The sequence below is a fragment of the Phocoena sinus genome, chromosome 8, assembly GCF_008692025.1.
Source record: "Phocoena sinus isolate mPhoSin1 chromosome 8, mPhoSin1.pri, whole genome shotgun sequence".
In the NCBI taxonomy this organism is placed as follows: Eukaryota; Metazoa; Chordata; class Mammalia; order Artiodactyla; family Phocoenidae; genus Phocoena; species Phocoena sinus.
Window position 1 is genome coordinate 106,519,168 of NC_045770.1, and position 22,303 is coordinate 106,541,470.

General features: G+C 58.2%; 1 protein-coding gene across 6 annotated transcripts; it reads left to right on the plus strand.

Moving 5' to 3' along the window:
- The first annotated feature begins 8,462 nt into the window (after positions 1 to 8,462).
- Positions 8,463 to 21,672, plus strand: CCND1 (cyclin D1). 6 transcript variants are annotated; one of them, XM_032638858.1, is made up of 6 exons: positions 8,864 to 9,245; positions 10,802 to 11,017; positions 11,551 to 11,710; positions 12,997 to 13,230; positions 15,585 to 15,733; positions 18,339 to 21,672. In XM_032638858.1, the coding sequence occupies exons 1-6, from the start codon at positions 9,048 to 9,050 to the stop codon at positions 18,501 to 18,503; spliced, it is 1,122 nt and encodes a 373-aa protein (XP_032494749.1). In that variant the 5' UTR covers positions 8,864 to 9,047; the 3' UTR covers positions 18,504 to 21,672. The 6 variants fall into 6 exon arrangements, with proteins under 6 accessions (XP_032494752.1, XP_032494749.1, XP_032494750.1 ...); XM_032638859.1 differs by having other exon boundaries at positions 8,867 to 9,245; positions 13,141 to 13,230; XM_032638861.1 differs by lacking the exon at positions 12,997 to 13,230 and having other exon boundaries at positions 8,463 to 9,245.
- The last annotated feature ends 631 nt before the right edge of the window (positions 21,673 to 22,303 follow it).

Below are 22,303 nucleotides of genomic sequence, written 5' to 3' on the forward strand. Positions count from 1 at the left end.
TCTAAAATTAAACAGTGGTGATGGTTGCACAGCTCTGCAAATATACTGAAAATCACTGACTTACACACTTTAAGTGGGTGAACTTCATGATGTGTAAATTATATCTCAATAAAGCTGTTTTAAAAATAGGTGAACGCTGCGATTTCTGGGGGCTTCATAATTCGCCTTTTCCCTTGGGTTTTAGAGTCAGAGCCGGAAGCATCCCAGTTCTGCCAGAGCTCATGACGCTGTGGGCCTCGATTTCCTCGTCTGTAAAATGGGGATGAAGTGACGGTCCTCAGAGGTTGCTGTGAAAATGACTTAGTTGCTCTCTGTAAAGATGCTGTGCGGCTGTACAGGAAGAGGCCTGCGGGGTGCATTCCTAACTTTCCTTTCTGCTCCCACCTTCCAGATTGCTTGACTCCCCACTCCTCCCCAACTCCCCTGCATCGCAATCACACCTTCCTTGCCACCATCCCTATCTTTCATCTCCTCTTTCCAAACAGCCTCTTTCTATGACCTTGACACTTACGTGGGAATGTGCTGGTGGGTGGATTCTGAGCTTGGTCTCATCAGCCGGTAAGGGAAAGGCAGAAGGAAGGGGTGGGTGAGGCCAGATTCCTCTTCCCAGAGAGCTGCTCTGACCTCACCCTCGTGGCCCCCGCCCCCGCCCCGACCCTGCTCTCTGCCCTCTGTGACCCTCAGTGGCTCCCTTCCTGCTGTTGTAATCCCAGTCTGGGAAGCGACAAAGGATCGCGAGACCTATTGTTTTCAATACCTCTAAACGCACAGAGGAAACCATACGTTCACCCAGGACAAAGCAATAAAAAGAAACTCTCAGATATTTTTCTCTATGTCTGGAAGGGTATCAACTCGGCATAACAACTTTGCTAATCTCACGTTGATTGAACTTATTGGCAGTTACAGAAGCTTTTGATTGAAAAACATGGGGAGACGAGTTGGTTGTGACTTAATGAAGGGGCTCCTTTTCATGCCTACAGTTTCCAGACTTATTGTGAGTCTTGGCTAATAATGGCCTCACTCCCTGGGTGCCTGGATTTACCCACACTAACTCGTTTAGTCTCCGTGAAAACTCTGTGAGGTCAACACCATCCTTACAGGGAATTAATTCCCTGGCGGTCCAGTGGTTAGGACTCCGTGCTTTCACTGCCGAGGACGCGGGTTCAATCCCTGGTCAGGGAACTAAGATCCCGCAAGCCGAAAAACAAAACGAAACAAAAACAAACAAACAAACAAAAACACTATCCTTACAGCCAGCCCTCGTATCCATGGGTTCCCCATCGTGGATTCAATCAACCATGGGTCAAAAAATATTCCCCCAAAATTAAAATTCCAGAAAGTTCCAAAAAGCAAAGCTTGAATTTGCCTCCAGACGGCAACTATTACATAGCACTGACAGTGTTGTTGGTATTATACGTAATCTAGAGATGATTTAAAGTATGCGGGAGGGGGGCTTCCCTGGTGGCGCAGTGGTTGAGAGTCCGCCTGCCGATGCAGGGGACGCGGGTTCGTGCCCCGGTCTGGGAGGATCCCACATGCCGTGGAGCGGCTGGGCCCGTGAGCCATGGCCGCTGAGCCTGCGCGTCCGTAGCCTGTGCTCCGCAACGGGAGAGGCCACGACAGTGAGAGGCCCGCGTACAGCAAAAAAAAAAAAAAAAAAAAATTAATTTAAAAAATAAAGTATACGGGAGGATGTGTGTAGGTTATAAGCAGACACTACACTTTTACAAATAAGGGACTTGAGCACCTTCGGACTGTGGCATCTGAGGGGCTTCTGGAACCAGTCCCCCACGGATACTGAGGATGACTGTATCTCCATTTTCCCCCAATCTGCTTCAAAGCGTTCAGAGATTCTTCGCTTTTCAGCCAAGGGCATACCCTGCACCTCCTCCTTTCAGGGTTTCGCTTACCCTGTTCAAACATCTAGAACATTCTCTCTTCCCTTTTTGCCTTTCTCTTTCTCGGGTGAAGCCTTCTCTTTACCCCTCCTTAAAATTCTAATTGCAATCGTGCTGCTCGTGATTTTTCCCTGTCTACTTCTGGAAAGGAGTGAACTGGACAGGGATGGTGGTTGCCTGCAGAAGGCACCTGCCGACTTGGCCATGAACTTGCATTAAAAAAGAAAAAAATTTCCAGGCATTATTTCTCAGGTCCCCAGTGGAAAGCCCTAGAAGACAGAGACCATAACTCAGTCATATTTGGGCCCTGTCTCCCTGCCCCTAAATATCTAACAAGGCCTGACACAAAGCAAGACCTTATTTGTTTGCCTAGTTTAAGCTTTAAGACCTGTACCATCTTTCTCCCTCTTCCTACCTGTAGTGGGCTGAATGGTGGCCCCCAAGAGACGTGGTCACCTCCTGACCACCAGAGCCTGTGAATTCGACCTTATTTGGAAATAAGGTCTTTGCAGATGTAATCAAGTTAAGGATCTTCTTGGATTATCCAGGTGCACCCTAAATTGGATGACGGGTATCCTTATAAGAGACAGAAGAGGACAAGAGACACAGAGAAGAGACGGTCCTGTGAAGACGGGGGCAGACACTGGAGTGATATGGCCACAAGTCAAGGGACATGGGAGCCCCAGAAGCTGGAAGAGGCTGGAAGGGTTCTCCCCAGGATCCTGCAGAGGGAGCAGAGCCCTGCCAACATCTTGATCTTGGACTCTGGCCTCCAGCACTGTGGGAGAATCCTTTTCTGTTGTCTTAAGCCCCCCAGTTTGTGGTTTTCTGTTACAGCAGCCTTGGGAAACTCATACACCGCCTGACTCGCCAAAGGCCAAAGAAGGGTTGAGGCTTATGTTGGAGGGAGGAGCTCACCCATCTCACTCCACAGGGGCTCATGGAACATTTTTTTGCCTGTTGGCTGAGCTGCCGGCACTAAGGTTGCGTTTTGCCTGGAAGCCTCCCAGCGGATGCTTCCAGCTTCCTCTTTGGGTTAGAAAGGTGATTAGACAACTTGGTCCAAAGGAGCAAAGGAGAATGGATGACCAGAGTCCTGGGGGCACCGGGATGCCCTCCAGACTGGTGGTCCAGAAGCCCTCTCTCCCCAGCAATCTCCAGCTGTAGCTAAATGTTTAAACCAGCCTCCCCCTGTCCTTCCCTCCTTGCAGGGACCCTGAGGGCTGACTGTGCCCTGCCCATGGACTGACACGGTCAGCGGCTTCAGGCTCCATGGCTTCTTGACACTTCTGCCTCTTTGCTTCTGCCAGTGTCACTGACCCGCACGTTTGGTCAGTTTCACTTGTGATCGCCTCCCCCTTTTGTGAACAGGGCAACAGGCCCTGGGCCCCCCCCCCCCGCTCCCCCCACCATCCAGAGACCTGGGCAGGGCCTCAGGCTGTCCCCTTCCCTTGACGCCCCAGAAATCCTTCCTTTTGTTTCTGACCCTCATCCTTGCCTTGACACTTGTGCCCTTAATTAATGCTCTTCCTTTTTTAATCAACCTTTTTACTCCTTTTGCATGTTGAGAAGGAAGAAGGGAAGATGAACGTGGTTAAACTTTTTTTTTTTTAATGCATGTTCTAGGATTTAAACCTCACGTCCACAGACAGCTCAGGAGAAGTCACCAAATAAAAGTGAATTTATAGACTATAAAGCCACTTTTAAATCCTCTTTCTGAATATAAACTGAAATGTTTAATTAAGTCCACATACAGCATGCATCACACGGCCTTCTTTCCGCCCAAGAACAAATACAGGAATAACGCTTCACACACATTACCGTAATTACTCGTCTCCACAGCCTTAGGAGACACACAGTCATACCCGCTTTTCCAGATGGGAGAGAGATTTGTCCAAGGTTGCATGGCAGTTACAGAAGCTTTTGACTGCCCTACTGGCAGATGTAGGTCTGTGTGTGATACTCTTGTGCACCCTTACAAATACGCTTGCAAACTTCCTGGCATCTTGAAAAGTGGTTTGGTTTTGCATGAATCCTTGAAAAGTAGATTATTATCCTGATCCTCAGAAAAAGACACCTCAGGATTTAAAAAAATAGTATAGGCAGCTTTATGGACGTTTCCTATGCGCTAAGGACGTCATGGATTCTGTTTCCCAGTCTCACAGGGTATTGCACTGAGCCACCTACTGATGTGGAATAATCAGAAAAAGGAGAAGAAAGCCATCGGCCGGCTGCAGCTCCTCCTTTTCGCTGTCACTGCTGGGAAGGCAGAATGGTCATCAGTCCGTTTCGGTCACGTTCCTGAGATGGACAGTCGCCCTACTGAGATACCAGCGGGGCCTGAGCACCCTTCCTGCCTGTCTTTACAAGTGAGTGTGTCATTACTCCAGCAGTACTTCTACTTATTACGTAAAAGAGCAACCTCTACCTGTGCACCAGGAGTGGGCAGGTCCGGCGCACCCTGGGAAGTCCGCACGCGCTCCGAAGCTGGGGAGTGCTCGTCTCCTCTGAGCTTTACGGTAAGCGCGGCGCGCAGAGCGACCACGTGGCGGCTGAACCCAGGCCGGGCGGGAATGCGCGGAATGCGCGGCGCGGCTCCCGAGCCGAGGCTCAGGTTCCCGCGGCGCGCGCGCTCCCGCCTCCCCTCTCTCCCCAGCGGGGCCGCACCCCAGTACCCAGCCCCGTGTCCTCGGACTCCCAGGGCAGGCGATCCTAGCTCGAGCACCCCGGCGGGGCGTGGGGACAGAGCGCGGCCTATCGGGCCCCTAGCACCCCGCACGCCCAGAACTACCCAGCGGGTCCAAACCCGTGTCCCGCCACCAGCCCCGACAGCGCGAGGCCGAGGGATCCAAGGGAAGGTGTGCAGGGCGTTAAGTACGCAACCCCTCTCCCCGCACCTGGAACCTTACCCCGACCCCCACGGCAAGAGTCGAGAACCCTGTAACTCATAGACTGACCGCAACTAAGACCCCGGTCGTCCCCGCACCCATCCCCAAGGCCAATTCGAAGGATGGAAACGTTTTCGGGCATTTCAAAGGCGCAAAGAAGCGGGTTGGAACGCACGAGGACTCGGGGTCCTCCCCGCAGGCACTCTCCGGAAAAGGGCGAGGATGGGGGCTGCGGGGTGGGGGCAGTGACAAGTCCTGGAGGCGACGGAGCGCGTGCAGCGGAACCCAACGAGGGTCTTAGCGAGGGTCCTCCTCGCGGAAGGTTTCCGAGGCCCCGCGGGCCTCCGCAGCGGCGCCCCGCTCCCGGAGCAGAGGCGGGGGGGGCGGGGGGATCTGCTCAGCCACGGGTAGGCTTGGCCACGGGAGACGCGGGAGGGGTATGGCCTCCTAGGTCATTATCCCCACCTCCCGCCCGATTCATTCGCCTTGGTTGGAGGTGGTTATCTAATGAGCCTGGGCGCCCACTCCGCGACCCTTAGTTAGAGACCGCGCAGGGGCCTGAGCCAAGAGGCCAGGCAATTCCTAGTGGACTTTCATATTGCTCAGGGCAGCAGGCGATGCGTTCTGAGGGGCGGAGGTCAAGGAGTTAGAATCTTCTTTCATCCCCAAGAGTGCACCTTCTCCCTTGGGATTCCAGCGGCGTTGCGGGAGCCAGTACCCTCCACCCCCCACCCCCCGCACACACACCTGTTAGGGTTTGCTTTCATCTCCCGCGCACACCTAGCCCACGGCCTTAAGAGCTGGGGGATGGGTGTCCCACCCCCGCAACCTGCCCGACCCAAGACTGGTGCGCAGGGGTCTGTGTGTGGCTGAAATTAATTGATCAGAGGCGGAAACGCACGTCCGGGGCTTGGGGCGGTGGGAGATGCGGCTGCCCCTGTTCCCAGCCTGTGAGTGTCCCAGGTGGGCCCGGGGCCAGAGTTTGCTCGGGCTCGTTCCGCAGCTTTGGGGGGGCCGGGGATCCGCGCCGGGTAGCCGGGGCGGAGCTACCTCAGTACGTGGACCGCCACACGCCCCCCGAAAGCGAGCAGTGTGGGGGAAGTGGAGCCCGAGCGCCCCCGGAACCCCGCGGTCCGCATTCGGAAGCGTTTTCCAGAACGACTTAAGGGCTTAACAATGGAAAACTCGCGGAGCTGGAGCCAAGTCCTTTCAAGTCGCCGCCAGGTATGCGGCTGCAGGTGACCCCACCTGCATGCGCGCGCCCGCCCGCCGCCCAGTCCTCTCGGGGGAGGGCGGGTGCCGGAGGTCGAAGCCCGTGGAAGGTCTCCACTGGGCCCCGCACCCCCTCCCCAAAGCCCCCGGCCGGGCGGCGCGCAGCCGCGGTGCGTCCCGAGGTCGGCGCCGCGGCGCGCGGGTTCCTGAATGAACGCGCTCCCTTCCCCCGCCTTGAATGAAGGTTCCCACAGCCAGGGACAGTGGCAAACGCGCCTGCCGCGGAATTCGCCCTCTCGGGGCCGGCGATCCTCCCCGGCCGCGGTCACCTCGGCGGGGGACCAGGGGGCGAGGAAAGTGGGAAGGTGATATAAGTTACTTTTGGATTTTCTTTCCAGCCAGAGTGGTCTCCTTTCCCATTGGGCCACTGGCCCTTTGTTCCACAGGGTCCCCAAGAAATAGCGCAGAGCACTTTAAATGAGCCCAGAACGGGCAGTTCCTGCTTCGCGGTGGGTATTTTAAAGGCCTTGCAAAATTAAAACTTAAACAGTAAAGTTTTTAAAAGTTGCTTTTCTCTCTGAAAAAAATAATTAAAATCAAAACTCTTTCCCCGCTCTCCTGGAAGCAGCCGCTCTCAAGGGCCCCGAGGCTGTTGGCCCGCTCTGAGTCTCCGGGGAACGCAGATCTGGGCTCCCTGGGGTGGGGGCTGGGCGGCTAGCGCTCCCCGCCGGGCCCCAAATTCCAGCGCCTCCCCCACGGGTTCCTGGACGGCTCTTCACGCTCGCCGGCCGGGCTTGCACTTTTGCGCCCGTCCCTGAGCGGGGAAATCAACGGAGTTCCTCGTCGAGATCTGCCCGGTCCGCCTAGTAACAGCGCCGCGCCCCCATTGGCTCATGCTAATTCCAGTTTCCTCTGTCTTTCTCCCGGGTTAGGGGGAAGCTCCCTCCTGGACCCAGAACCCGTTCTGCCGGAGTGGGCGATCCTCTTTATGACCCGATGTCCCTTGCCGTCGCCAGCCTGCCTCGGGCCGGGCCCGGGCGCACGGGGGGCTCGGGTCCCCTAACCCCCCGGGACAGAAGCAGCCCGGTGGTAGCACGCAGCCCCATAAATCATCCGGGCGGCCGCCCGGTCGGGATTTTATGAATGAAAAAGCAGCCCGGCTGCCCTCGTGCGCGGGCTGATGCTCCGAGGCTCCGGCGTGCCGGGGGCCAACGCGAGCGTGGGTGCCCAGGGAGGGGGACACGGCGGTGGGTGCTCCCTGGTCGGGCCACCCTCTGCTCCCGAGGCGTGAGCCGGGGGTAATTACCCTCTTGGACCCGGAATATTAGTAACCCTAAATCTCGGCGGGGGAGGGGGCGCGGGAAGAATCAGCCCCGAAAAGGGGTGGGGGGAGGTCCTTGTCCTGTGGTGTGCGCCCTTGCGAAGGGAAGGGGGCTTTTTAATCCGTTTTTTTTGAGCCTTTAACATTAGGGTATATGGTGGTTTGATGACACTAAACTATATTCAGAGGGAAGTTAATGAACAGTTTTCTTAATTTGGGGCAGGTAGAGTAAAAACTGTAAAAAAAAAGTATGTTAAGCCTGAGCAAAATGTCCTTTTATTTTAAAAATAAGCACCAAAGAGACTGAATCTTTAATTCGAAAAGAAGCTTTATTCTTTTATATGTCGTACAAGTTTGCGATAATATTGGGGACTCTCTCATAGCCACGAACATATATAGGTTTTGTTTAAAATCATCAGATCAATACACCCATTTCTTTAACTTGTAATTGCTCTGATTGCTGCCAGCCCCCGCCATCCCCCTCAGGCTCACGAATGCAGCCCCAGGGCAAGTTCTAAAGGTGAAGAGACGTCCACACCCCCAGCAAAACCAATTAGGAAGCTTCCGGTGGTCTTGTCCCAGGCGGAGAGGCGACTAATATTTCCAGCGATTTAACTTAATTTTTAATTTTAAAAAATGAGACAGGACAGAGACCACTATTTTGCAGCCTTCCTTTCAGGGTGTTTTTCTAGCTGCCGGGACAGGGCGGGGGTGGGGGGGATTGGGGAACCCCGCAAGAATGGACTGGCTAAGGTAGGAAGACAGCCCGCAGATTCCCCCAGGCGAGGAGGACAGGATGAAGGAAATGCTGGCCACCATCTTGGGCTGCTGCTGGAATTTTCGGGCATTTATTTTATTTTATTTTATTTTTTGAGCGAGCGCATGCTAGGCTGAAAGTCCTTTAACATTTAGGGTTACCCCCTCGGGCATTTGCAACGACCCACCCCCCCCCCCCCGTGTGCGGGAATGAAGCCTCCACCAGTGTTGCCGGCTCTGCCCTGAGTCCCTGAATGTTAAATGGTTCCTGAAATTTACACGTGTTAATGAAAATGAAAGAAGATGTAGACGCTAAGATTCCTAGGCTGCCTCTCCGCCCGTGGGTGCCCTCGTGGCGTTCTCGGAAATGCGCCCATTCTCCCGGCTCAGATATAGGGTGTCACCGAACTCCAGAGTCCCCCCTCCATGCGGTCTCCCCAGGCTGCGTGTGGCCTGCCCGCCCTCCTGGCTGTCCCCCTCTGCAGAGCCACATTCACCCAACCCCCCAAATCCTGAGGGACCCACTCGGGAACGACAGGCCCCCCTGCACCCCTCTTCCCCGGCGGGGAGAAAGGCAGCCTCGGGACGATTTGCATTTCTATGAAAACCCGGCTTCGGGGGCAACTCCGCGCGGTGCCGGCGCGGCGCCTCCGGGATGGCTTTTGGGCTCTGCCCCTCGCCGCTCCCCGGCGCTCGGCGCCCGCGCCCCCTCCCCCTGCGCCCGCCCCCCCCCCCTCCCGCTCCCATTCTCTGCCCGGCTTTGATCTCTGCTTAACAACAGTAACGTCACACGGACTACAGGGGAGTTTTGTTGGAAGTTGCAAAGTCCTAGAGCCTCCAGAGGGCTGTCGGCGCAGTAGCAGCTAGCAGCAGCGTCCGCGCGCTCCGGCGAGGGGCAGCAGGAGCTAGAGCCGAGCGCGGACCCAGCCCCGGACCCACCGCCGCCCCAGGCCGCCTAGCAGAGCCCCTGCCATGGCACACCAGCTCCTGTGCTGCGAGATGGAGACCATCCGCCGGGCGTACCCCGATGCCAACCTCCTCAACGACCGGGTGCTGCGGGCCATGCTCAAGGCGGAGGAGACCTGCGCGCCCTCGGTGTCCTACTTCAAGTGTGTGCAGAAGGAGATCCTGCCGTCCATGCGGAAGATCGTAGCCACCTGGATGCTGGAGGTGCGGGGCTCCGGGCGGCTCTCTTAGCACTTTCCTGCGACTTGTTGCGCAAACCCACTTTTCTTTGCCACTCATCGCCCTCCCTTCCCTCCCACCCCAACTTTTGAAGTTTGCCAGAGTGTTGCTAGGAATCGTAGTTCCGAAATATATAGATATTCTGGGTATTTTTTGAACGAGGAGGGGGTGGGGGTGGGGTCATTGGATATTCCCTTGAGGGGCAGCGGTCGAGGAGGGGTACCTTGGGGGAAAGCCACGACCGGGGCACCCCAGTTTGCTTCAGGGTTGGGGCCCGCAGGCTGGGCGCCCTTTGCGGCCCCCGCCTGGACCGCCACTGCTCAGTCCCCGCCTGCGCCAGAGCCCCGCTGCGCCTCTTCTCCCGGCCGCGCGGCCGCTGAGCCGCCAGCTCCAGGGGGAGGGGGCATAGATTTGATTTTTAAATTAATATCCATGGACACGTATGCAAGGGACGCTCGTGCCAGTATTATGCGCCATCTTTGTTCTTTTATTGCAAAGCAAAAATGTTTATTAATAATTGGGGGCAGGGTGGGGGTGGGGAGCGGCCGGCGAGGCGCTTGGGGCCGCCGCGAGGGGCCGTGCGGCCACCGGGAGCCGGCGGGAGGGGCGAGGGGCCAGAGCTCGGGCAGCTGTGAGGGGACCCCGCTCGGGAGAGGGGGCCCCTTTGTTCAAGCAGTGAGTCCCGGGGCGCCCCGCACGGCCAGCTTGGGCCGGAGAGCACGCCGGGCTGCAAGGTCGCGTGGCCCCCGAGACGCTGGGGATTGACCCTCATCTGCAGGGGTCTCAGCTTGGGGGACCAGTCCGGAGCGAGCCGGGGTCCAGGGGCACGTTTTCAGGCCTTCAGTGGGCTCCTGAGTGCACCGCAAGTATTTTAAAATAATTTTTAAAAGTGCGGCGTGGTGCCCTTGCGAGAGGGAAACAGCGCCCGCGCCCAGGGGGAAGGGGGGCCCCCGAGTTTGAATTCCTGGGGCTCTCCCTTGAGCCTGCAACGAGCTCCCGACCCCCGGCCTGGGTAAAGGACCGCCTGAGGGTCATTTTCAGGGCCTTTTTATGTACCCAGTTAATTTTTTAATATTTTTAAATATTTTTTGAAAAGATGACGTCTGGGGAAATGCGGCGCGGCGGCCTGGGACGCCACCTTTGTGTCTCGCAGGCGCTGCGAGCGCGGCGCCCATCCCCGCGGCCCGCCCCACGGCCCTGCACCCCATTTGGTGCCGACCCCAGGCCTGGAGGGTCCCGAAGCACCCACGCGGGCCGGGGTCCGCCGCCCGCGCGCGGCACACGCCGGCCAGCCGTGCCAGCTCCCGCCCCCACTGTGCCAGCCTTGCCGGGACTTTCCCTTTCAGTTTCGGGTGGGTGGGTTTGGGGGACTCTCGGGGAAGGGGGCGCGGCGGCGGCAGCTCCTGCCGCCCCCTGCCCTGACCCTCCTCGCGCTCGGGGCCCCGCAGCCCTGGCGCGAGCCGGGTGGGGGGCGCGAGGTCTCCGCAGAGGGGGCCGGGCGCTCCCGGTGGCGGCGGTCACGGCCCCCGGTGCCCCGGCAGGTCTGCGAGGAGCAGAAGTGCGAGGAGGAGGTCTTCCCGCTGGCCATGAACTACCTGGACCGCTTCCTGTCGCTGGAGCCCGTGAAAAAGAGCCGCCTGCAGCTGCTGGGGGCCACCTGCATGTTCGTCGCCTCGAAGATGAAGGAGACCATCCCCCTGACGGCCGAGAAGCTGTGCATCTACACTGACAACTCCATCCGGCCCGACGAGCTGCTGGTAACCCTGGGACCCCCACCGCCCCCGGATGCCCCGTTAGCCGTGGGACCCCGGGGGTGGGGGAGGTGCGGAGAGCCAGGGGCCCCCGCGGGCCGCTGAGAGACCCTCTGCCCCCAGGGAGGGCGGCCACACCAGTGGGGCCCCTGTCGAGGAGCTGACGGGTCCCCCGCCGCCCCACCTCACTCACACTTTCTCTCCCTCCGACTCCCACCGCCTCGGCGCCCCTAGCGCCGCGAAAAGTGGGCGGCGTGCGCCCTCTAGCGGTGGCGGCGGCGGCGGCGAGGGGCCCGCGCGAACGACCAGACCTCGCCTTCCAGGTGTCGCGGGCTTCTGGTCTCCGCCCGCGGAGAGTGGGCTTAATCAAGAACGGGAGCCTTTGCGAGCGGCACCTTCTCTGTTTGGATGTGGGGTTGCGCGTTGTCCCCGCAACTTCCCGGACCCTTCAACACGCCCCATTCGTTCTCCTTGCCCCCTGTTGCATTGGGGTCCGTGCCTGCGCCTCTCTTTACGCACGTGTTCCTCCATTTCCGCAGCAAATGGAGCTGGTCTTGGTGAACAAACTCAAGTGGAACCTGGCTGCCACGACCCCGCACGACTTCATTGAACACTTCCTCTCCAAAATGCCGGTGGTCGAGGAGAGCAAACAGGTCATCCGCAAACACGCGCAGACCTTCGTTGCCCTCTGTGCCACAGGTAGGGTGCTGGCCGGGCCTCTGGGTGCCCCTGGAGGAGCTTCTTGCCCTCTGCCTCGGTTTTCCCCATCCAAGGACATGGTCCCCAGACTCCTCCGCCCTCGGAAGCTTTCCTCTTTCCCTGTTCCGGGGAACAGAGGGCTGGGCTTCTTGTTGGGGCTCCAGGGAGGGGGTGTGGGCTCCTGGGCCCGGGCAGCTGAGGCTGGGCGGCAGCCTGCCTGTGTCCAGCTGGTGTGGCTTCTGCTCCCCACGCCAGGCGGGGGTCACTACATGCTGAAAGAGGTTGACTTTGGCAGTCCAGCCTGCCTCCTCCCCCCACCCCAGTCCTTCCCGTGTCCTCAAGGAGCCTGAGCTGCGGGGGCCCCCTCCTGGCCTCTCCCGGGCTGGGCCACCTGCCAGGGGCGCCTACAGGGGTGGGGAGCGCCGGCCGGCAGTGCCTGGACCACGTGCTCTGGGCGGCCAGCAGCGGCCCTCGTGCGGGGGCGGCCAACAGAGGCGCTTGGCCGCCTGAGGCCCCGCCAGGGGCGCCGCAGGGCGGCTCAGCTCACTGCCCTGGGAGTGGCTTCCTAGCGGCCTGGGCTTGGGCTGCTGTGGTTGGCGGCGGCAGCAGGCCCTCCGTCCTTCCCCCGGCACGGCACCGCTCTGGACCATCCCTGGGGGCCCCTCCCCGGCACAGCCCTCTCCCCAGCCCCCAGACGGCCAGTCACTCAGAACCCAGTGAGACACACGGTGCTGTCTCCTGCTTGTCCCAGCCCTGCCCCTGAGCCCCTGCGACCTCTTCCTCCCCTCCAATCCCATGAGCTGGGCCTAGGACCTGTGGAGACCCTGATCGGAGGACCCTTGCCCCCATCCTGCCCAGCTCTGCCGTGGGCCGCCTCTACCGCTGGCCAGGCCTCAGCCATCAAATCTGCTTGGGGCTCACTCGGTGCGACCTGAGGGCGACAGGGCACCAAAGGGGGGAGTTGGCATCCTTCACCCCCTCCCCGGAAGGGGTGGAGCCCCCCCTAGCCTGCCACCTCGTGTCACTCTCCTGACGTCTGAGTGCTCTGGTGACCGGGAGTTCTGGGTTAGGAGAGCTGGGAGGATTCTGCTGGCCTCCCCACCCTCCTTTGTCCGCTCAAGGCGTGAACCCCTCTTTCTGAGTCTTTCCAAGCGAGCCACGGGGTGGGGGCAGACAAGAAGCCCGGATGAATCTGAGGGGTCAGGGCGCCCCCTCGCCAGGCATTCCTGCCCCGCAGCACCCGCCCTTGGGCGGGGAGAGAGAGGCTCTCACCCGCGTCCCCTCAGCCTCCAGGGGCCTGCCCAGCAAGCTGGCAGGGAGGCATTCTCTGGCTGGGACGCCTCTGAGAAGAGAAGCCTCCAGGGACTTCCCAGCAGCCTTTTATGGAGCTGAAAGTGGTTCAGAGAAACGGCAAAGTCTCCGTCCGGCAGATAATGCAAAGAACACTTCCTGCGTGCCCTCCCCCCAGGATGGCTGGGGCAGCCTGGACCTCCCCCTCTCCCAGGACCCCAGGAGGCGGGGTGTGTAGCCCGCGTGGGGTGCTGGCAGCGCAGAAGCCGGGCGCAGAGGCCGTGAATGTGCTTGGTGCTGGCTGTCCAGCTACTGAGACTGTCCAGCACCCCCGGCCTGGGCACACCTCGGGTGAAGGTGGAGGGATGGTCAGGGGTGACCCAGCTTTTCACATGCGTTAGCTTCGGTGGGCCCCGGTGGGGGACAGGAAGGCCAGGGGAGGGAGGGGAGCGGCACCCCACCACGACCGGGTCCTGGTCCGTTGGAACCTAACTGGCACACAGCAGTGTCCTTAGTCACAAGGGGGCCTCTCAAGATGAGAGCCACTTATTACAGCCTAAAAACAAACAGATTTTGTGAAGTGGCGGCTTGAGTAAAAGTCCCGGGAGATATTTTGCTCTCCGTGTAGCAAGGGTCCCTTTTAAAGGTGCAGGGGGCCGGCGGGGGAAGGGTGGCCTCTGCTCTCCCTGGTCCGTGCGCCCTGCAGACCTGGGTTCCCAGGTGTGCATGGGGGCGGGAGGGGGCACGGCACCCATGCACAGAGTTGGGTTTTGCCCTGCTTTTAACCTGTGTACGGATGTGTGCACGCAGTAGAGCGTTTCTTGTGCTGTGGCCGGTGAGTTACCTCTGAGGTTGGCACGTGACTGAGCTGAATGAATGGGCCTGAGCAGGGTCAGCGGAGCGGTGCAGCTCCGATGCCCACCCTGGCCGTGGCCTGCTGGGCTCTTTGCAGCCGGGCAGTGAACAGGAACAGCTGTCGGAGCTTCCGAGTTGCAACGTGCGGGCTTCTCAATCTAAGCCCATAAACCCGCCAAGGCGCGCGCACACGTGCGTGCGCGCACACACACAGAGCCTGCGTTCAGTTATTCCTTCCCTGTTGGACCGGGTCTCGAGCTGCGGCCAGTCAGAACCTGCGCTCCGGCCACAGCGATTTCTGTGCAGTCCTGGTTAGCCTCAATGGAAACCTCTCATCCCGGGCTCCTGGTTCCCAGCCTGGGTGGAACTGCTCCCGTTTAAAGGGGAGAGAGGGCGCGCCTTGTGAGGGGCTTGCTTTTTCAAGTGGTCGGAGCGCCCAGCAGCAGCTTTGTCGCCCCGTCAGTGTGGCCGCCTGGCTGCCTTTCTTCTTCCCATCCCTCCGCTGGCTCCCACTCCGCTGAATGAGAGGCCCTGGCTGTTTATTCTCAGGCCAGTGGGAGGGGCGGGGGGTGCCCCCAGCCCCCGGGGGCCGCACACTCCCTTTGTGCCCAGTGCCCTCCCACTCAGCTCACCGTCCAGTTCCTGGACACAGGATGAGGGGATAGGGGCTGACCTTCTAGGGCCTGGCTCCACACTGAGAGGCCCCCTGGTTCAGATGCTGAAATCGGTGGCCTCCCCTGCCAGGAGTTTCTCGTTGGGAGCGACAGAAAGGCAGCCCACAGGCTCTGGGTCGCCTCTTAGGTGTCCTCACGTCCGTGACGAGTGTGCCCCCAGGAGGGAAACCAGAAGTTCCCATGTCAGTGAGCTGCCAGGAGGTGACCCTGGAGCCCACCTGCCCAGAGGTGCAGGGTTTCCCAACAGTTTGCGGAGAGCTGCCGAGGACGGGCAGATGAAGTAACGCTATAGCCCTGCCGTGTCCCTGGAGGCAGATGAAGCGGGGATAAGCATCTGAGGGCAGTGGGGGCTTCCCTGGGCCCATCTTCCCATGTGCAAGACGGCCACTCCCCCTGGGACTTAGCAGTGCAGGTACTTGGGGGTAGTGTTGTAGGGGACGTGTCTGCTTCCTTGCGGGTATTCCCCGCCTTTCTTTTCGTCGGGCTTTTGTGAATAAGTGATACATTCACAGGCTCACGTGCTAAGAGAAGGGAGTGAGCGATGACCCCTCTGCAGAGGCCACTGTGCCTTCCCCCCCCCCCCCCCCCCCCCGTTGTCTCTTCCAGCAGCTGTTCTCTTGGTTAGCATTTCTGCTGTTTGCGGCAGGGGGCGGGGAAGGTGATGGGAGGTTTTTTGTTCTTTTACCATTATTTATTTGGTTGCATTAGGTCTTAGTTGCAGTACTTGGGCTCCTTAGTTGTGGCATGCAAACTCTTAGTTGCAGCACGCCTGTGGGATCTAGTTCCCCGACCAGGGATCCAAGCCGGGCCCCCTGCACTGGGAGCGCGGAGGCTTAACCACTGCGCCGCCGGGCAAGTCCCTCTGCTGTTGTTAAACGAGCATCACGAGCTCGTGATCAGAGAGTCCGGCCCGGCTTCTGCCCCTGCTGGCGCCCACTTCCTGACCACCCCCTCAGGACCAGCCATCCGTGGGACAGGGCCTCAGGGGGGTCCAGGTCACAGGGGTCCTGCTGCGTCCACACTCACAACCCCTTTGCCTCCCTCACTCTCCGCAGATGTGAAGTTCATTTCCAACCCGCCCTCCATGGTGGCTGCCGGGAGCGTGGTGGCCGCGGTGCAAGGCCTGCACCTGGGAAGCGCCAACAGCTTCCTGTCCTATCACCGCCTGACGCGGTTCCTCTCCAAAGTGATCAGGTGTGACCCGGTAAGTGACCGCTCCGGCGCTGGCTGGGGGGCCTGTCCGGCACCGGGTACTAGAAGCATCCAGGGCCTGGGGGTCCCGAGCTGCAGTCGTCTGGTGGGAAGTGGCAGAGGCTGGGGCCACGTGGGGGACAGGCAGCCATCTGCGTCCAGAGGCACAGGACCTGGCCGTGGCTCTGGCACATGCAGCCTGGGGGCCACTCCACCCCGTCTCCTGGGGGGCTCCTTTGGGAGGAGAAACACCTCCCAGAACTTGTAATGGGCGGGAGGGTCCTCCCAGGCTTCTGGTGGCCCCAGGGGCGCCCAGGAGCCTTAACCCCTCCTGGGGTCGTGGCGGAGGGGCCGTCAGGAAGAGGGGCCACACGGCAGGCCGGGTCAATGATCCGTGCCCTACTGGTGTGTGGGGTGAGGCCCAGTCGAGCTTTGTCTGGGCGACAGCGTGGACTCCCGACAAATGGCCGCTTTACAAGGGCCCCTGTGAGGTCTCCCGTCCACAATGGGCCTGGTACGGACAACTTGTTTTTATGACCCCCTTTGAGAGGCTGCTGCTTTGGAAGCCGGAGTCCATTGTATCTTTTTACTTAAAAATGCCACTGTCTTATTCCCCATTCTTTTCTTTTCTTTTCTCAAAGAATTAAAATAACAATTACAAGGGTTTGGGGCTTCACCGAATTAGGTCAGCGAGGTTGGTGGCGGGGGTCACTGCCAGGCCCCACTAGTGTCCCGAGTAGGAGCCAGTGACCACCTTGACCCCGATCCCCGGTCCGGCTCCGGCTCCGGCTCCGGCCGCTTCTGGCGGTCCACCCTCGAGCGCCCAGGAGGCTCAGGGAGGAAAGCTGGTATGAGATGGATGCCTGCCTGTTCTCTGCCAATGGTGCTTGGCCACCAGCCTGCGTGACCCCCAGAGGAAGATGACTTCTTGTTTGTAGGCGCGGGCAGCTCGGTGGCCCCCTGGGAGGGGGAGGCATGCTCACCTGGCTGCCAGGGCCAGCGCCATCCCCCAGCTAGAAACTGTGAAACAGCGCTGTCTGCAGACAGTGGTAGGAAATCGCTGTGTGATCCCTTATCTGAATAGAGATTATTTTAATTAGATCTTAAGCAAAATGCCTTACAGCTGAGGAATGGTGGGAGGAATCAGTTGAGGCTGAAATTCGTTAGTCTGGTGACCGGTGACAAATGTCGCTGAGCTCAGACGCAGCGAATTCTGGGCTGTGGAGGCCCCGGGGCGTGGCTGAGTCTGCCCTTCCCTAGAGCTGGCCCCCGTGGTCACAGTCTGCTCTTCACGGGGTGAGGCTGCAGTGCCAAGCAGGCTGCTGGGAGGAGGAAGCATGGGCCGTGGAGCTGGAGGATGCGCCAGGGCCTGCAGAGGGGAGGCCCCTCCTGTATGCTTCTGCTCTCCGCTCCACAGCCTGGCCCCCCAAGTTACAGGGGCCAGGGAGCCACCTCTGGGGGACTGCCTTCAGGGGGTGGGTGGAGGCTCTCGGGCCTCAGTAGGCCGTGGTGGGTGTTCGGATCAGAGCCTGAGGAGGCTGTCAGGAGCCTTGGGCCTCAGTTTCCGCCTCTGTAAAATGGGGCCTTTGGCACCTTCCCTGCCTCCTCCTTTGTCGTGATGAATACTGAAAGGGTGGTTAGGAAAGCCCCCCCCGCCCCATAAGCCCTGTCCCCTTGGGAGATCTCCAGGGATTCATTCAGAAGCCCTCTTGGCCTGGCTTCACTTCTTTGGGGCGGGGTACACCGTTTCCAGCCCCATCTAGGAGGAAGTTAGCAGCGCCTTCTCCATGCTGAACCTCGTTCCTGTGGGAAAGGCATGGGTCTGTTTCCCAGGCTGCCCTGGAGCCTTTCCCTGGCTCTAGAACAGAAGCCCCGTGTGGCATCCCAGGAGTTGGGACAGCCTCTCTGTTCAGATCCGGGAGCCGCGACTGCCCGGCTGCGGGCAGAGCCTTCGAGCTGCTGGGAGATGTGCCCGTGGTGGGACCAGGAGAGGCCCCCGGCCTCCGGGGTTCCTCCTCTCCATTGAACACGCGGGGTGGTCGCTGCTGGGAGCTGTGCGCGGCCGGAGCGTCTCCCAGGACGCAGGCCCGAACGGGAGAGGATGGGGGATAAAGGCCCCAGGGCCACTCAGCATTCGTCCTCGGTCAAGCACGGCCTAACGCTTTTGACGGCCATTCATCACGGAATGCTGGGTTCACTGCGAGGGCTGACACGGCAGAGATTAAGTCCGAAAAGTGGGCCTCAGAGGGCCTCCCCATCCTGGATCACATGGCGCTGCATTCGCGGAGGGCAGCAGTGGGGCTGGTGGGAACCTGGGCCCAGAGATGAGAGCCCCGGCGAGGAGTTCCAGCGAGCGGCCGGGCAGGCAGGGGATTCGGGGCAGGTGGGCAGGAGCGTCTGCGTCCACCAGAGCCCTTGGGTCCCGAGTGGGCTCACCGTGGCCTGGTTGACGTGGGCTTTTCAGGCCGGGAAGGCAGCTGGTGGGCAAACAGGGTCCCCACTGTCGATCCTGGGGTCTGGGCGGCGGCTTCCTGGGTTTGGGGGAGGCGGCGTTTTCGGTGAGCATTGGGAAGGGGCCCCTCGCCGCGGGCCACCTCCTGAGGACCTGTCTCGTGCAGGACTGCCTCCGCGCCTGCCAGGAGCAGATCGAGGCCCTCCTGGAGTCCAGCCTGCGCCAGGCCCAGCAACAGAACTTGGACCCCAAGGCCGCGGAGGAGGGGGAGGAGGAGGAGGAGGCGGACCTGGCCTGCACGCCCACCGACGTGCGCGACGTGGACATTTGAGGGCGCCGCGGCGGGAGCGGGGCCGGCCGGGCTCGGCGGACAGAGCCGCTCAGGCCCGGTCGCCGTCGGAAGGCAGCCCGCCCCTCAGTGTCTTGGTGTTTTCCTTTGCTCTTTCTCCCTTCTGTCTCTGAGTTAAGCAAAAGAAAAGAAACGTCCCCTAAAACCTATCTTTAAGAAAAAAAAAAAAAAAAAAAAAAGGAGAGGAAAAAATAGAATTTGCATAACCCTGAGCTGGAGGGGGAGGAGGGTTGTGCTACAAAAATAGAGGATTGTATACCCCGTAATCAACTAGTTTTTATATTCATGTGTTTGTGTCTCTGTGTTATAAGGATAGGCGTTAACACAAGAAGCGAGTCTGCAGGGGAGGATTAGATTTGATTCTTTATGTGTTTCAAACAAACAAACAAAAAGCATAAAAACGTTCGAAAAAAAAAAAAAATAGGAAGAAGTCCACAACCCATTTTTAAAGTAGAAGAGGGTTTTAGATAGAACTCTCCCCGTGTGCTTTTCCTAAGAGCACAGCTTTAAAGCGGTTCTAGGCATCCTGTATCTCGCTTATGCATGTAGTCACTTTATAAGTCATTTGTTTATCTTATTTCGTAGGTAGGCGTGTAACCTTCACCTTGTCAGTGGCTGATGTAACCTCTCGGCTAGGGTAGCGTAGAGTTCGGCATTTTCAAGGCCTGATCCTCTTTCTGCCTGTGGACCAAACCACCTGAGGGGTTTGTCGGGGGCCAGCCTGCGCCTCGGTGACGGAAGGCCACCTCCGACTCCTAGCGTCCGCTACTAGAAAGAGAGACCGCAATAGTGACCTAATATATTCTATTTTTATAATCTTCATATTTTTGTAGTTACCTGTTTATGAGGTGCTGGTTTTTCACCCAACACATCTGCAGCCTGCTCACATCCAGGTGAAATCTACAGCTGTTTTTTTTTTGTTTTTTTGTTTTTGTTTTTGTTCCTTCTCAATATTCCAAAACCATTCCATTTCAAAGCACTTTCAGTCTCTAGGTGACATCTCTGTGTATGTTGTGTGTGGAGGGGGCGGGGAACGGTTTCTTAATGGAATGGTTTGGGAATATTCCAGTACTTGGGTGCAGACAGGATGGTGAGGCAGGTGTTTGTCGATATGGTGTTAGCGAAAGGGAGATGATGTTTTGGAGGGCTAGGTTCCGGTCAAGGAGAAGAAAATGTGCATTCATTCTCACACTGCCAGGATGATGTGTTCCTTTCCTTTTCTGTAGAGAAGTTGAAGTTTAGGAATCCTTCCGTGCCAACTGGTGTTTGAAAGTAGGGGCCTTAAAGGTTTACCTAGAGAACCAGCAGTTTCAGAGTTATCTTTAGATGTTTTGCGACGGAAGGTTTTTAAACACTAAAATATATAATTTATAGTTAAGGCTAAAAAGAATATTTATTGCAGAGGGTATTCGTAAGGCCAGTATGATTTATAAAGTAATGCAATCTCCCCTTGATTTACACACACACACACACACACACACACACACACACACACTTTTCTGCCTTAGATGTTGCAGGTTAGGTCCTTTTATAAGAGAGGGAAAAAAATCCCGAGGAAAAAAACACAAAGACATGGATTTGGCTAATTTGGCCCGATGGGCTTTTCGCAGAGTGATCCAACTGGAGAGGTGTCAGAGTTACAAGCACAATTAGGATGCTGGAAACAAGTTCAGTTCCAAGTTCAGTTCCAATACGATCTCATCCCCGAACCCTCCTTTCAAAAAAGAAATTTAGCAACCGCTAGATAATTTGCACATCTTGGCTATGTACCTTTTTGTAATTATTCTGTAGGGAGTGTTGAAGGGAGCGAGGAGACGAGGGAGGAAGTGTGTGGAGGGGAGGTGGGCGGGGACCACGCGAGGGACAGGCTGCGGCTCCATTTTTCTTTATTCGCTGCTACCGATGACTTCCCAGTACAGTTTGGAAACAGATGCATATCGCTTCTCTTCTCTTTCACATTGTTTTGCTGCTATTGGAGAACCAGTTTTTTTTTTTTGTTTTACAATGTCATATACTGCCATGTTCTAGTTTGAATTTTCTCATAGAAAAAATGTATTACGGATGCCTTTCGTTTTTGGTAGCGTTGTTGTTTTTTTTTTTTTCTTTTTTTTTTCTTTTTTATGTGATCAATTTTGACTTAATGTGATTACTGCTCTATTCCAAAAAGGTTCCTGTTTCACAATTACCTCAAGCTTCACTTAGCCATTTGCAGACCAGGTGGTCAGGCTCTGTCCGCTGCTTCGGCAGACGGACACGCGGACGAGATCCCAAAAAGGACCTGGTGGGGGATCCCCACCCCGCCGGGCCGCGTTCACGAGGACCCCCGGGCGTCTCTGGAGACAGGCCATGTCCGTTTCCTTTGCCCTGCGCCTGTTATGCTGGACTCTCCATCTGACCTGGGATTTACCATCATCGTAGTTTTTACAGCCCGTATCGTTCTTCGCGTATAGCTATGAAAGTTGCATTATTATTATTAATTATTATTGTAACAAGTATGTCTTAATGTGCCACTGTGGTGCTGTGCTGTAGGACTCGGTCATTTGGCATGAGTGGAATCGCTTCTGGCCTGTGTCACAGTTTGGGGTGCGTTGTATCTGTTGTTAGTGTTGTTTGTTGTTCTGGTCATTATAGCAAATGCTCCTTTAAAGAGACTTCAAATCTCAATGAAGCCAGCCAACAGTGCTGTGTGCCCGAGAGCCGTCTAACACGCTGCCGAACCAAAAGGATTTGGATTTGCACCGTCCGCGGCGGCCCCAGGCGGGGCAGCCCGTGCGCTTCAAGGCCATTGGCAGGTGCAAACCCGCCCCACCCCGCCCCACCCCTGCAGGAACACTGCTTCCGCTTACCTCAACCATTCTGGCTGCGGCGTCTCTGTCTGAACCAAACGGGGTCCGCGAGGGACGGTCTGTCCGTGGTGGGGGGTGAGATGTGTGTGCTCTAAGGCCAAAGGCCAGTGGCAGGTCCGGGAGCACAGGGAAGTCTGTCCCGTGACCAGCAAGTCTGAGGGGCCGGGCGGGCAGGCACTTGGGGGTCTGTGTGTGTTTTTGGTTGCACACCACGGTGTTTCCCAGCACAGACATGTAACCGGCACGTTTCCAGCAGGAAACAAGACAAACGTGAAAAGTCTAGAAATAAAATTGGTAAAACCCCAGGGCAGTGTCCGCTTGTCTGTTTCCTGGGGCGGGCAGGGAGCCAGGGCCATGCGCCCCAAGTTCCTTGGATGGGGGTGGCAGGCGGGTAGGGGGCCCGCCTCGGCCCTGCGGACACCGGGGCCAGGCCATCCTCTGTCATGGGGGACTGCCCTGGGCACCGTGGGCTGTTGGGCTGCATCCCCGGCCTCCACCTGCTAGATGACAGGACCGACCCCGGTCGTGACAACAAAAATGCCTCCAGACATGGCCAGCGGTCCCCTGGTGATGCAGAGGGTGTGATGCCCTCCCAGCCGGGAGGAAATCCAGACCAGAGATCAGTAGTGGGAGAGGGCCGCGTGGACACACACCCCCCAGAGTTTGAGGACGGGCTTGCAGGCGGCCCCGACCACCTCAGACTACGGCTCTGGCCCCGGTGACGTGAGCCCCGTTGATCAGCCGCCTCCCAGCCCACGTCTGGCCAGTTCACCCTCCCAGGTTATTTGCAGATAGGAAAGTAAATGAATGCGCTAACCCTCTTCTGGCACGAAGTGCTGTTTGCTCTGGGTGAATCATGGCCCCAAGGTGCCCTGAGCTCGGGGCAGGGAGGAACAACGCCAGTGTCCGGGGAGCGGTCCAGTGGCCTTTCACACG

Coding starts and splice junctions, on each gene's coding strand:
- CCND1 (XM_032638858.1), top strand. CDS start 9,048: ATGGCACACCAGCTCCTGTGCTGCGAGATGGAGACCATCCGCCGGGCG. Junction 13,231..15,584: donor CCAGGACCCCAGGAGGCGGG/GTGTGTAGCCCG, acceptor CACTCTCCGCAG/ATGTGAAGTTCATTTCCAAC. Junction 15,734..18,338: donor AAGTGATCAGGTGTGACCCG/GTAAGTGACCGC, acceptor TGTCTCGTGCAG/GACTGCCTCCGCGCCTGCCA.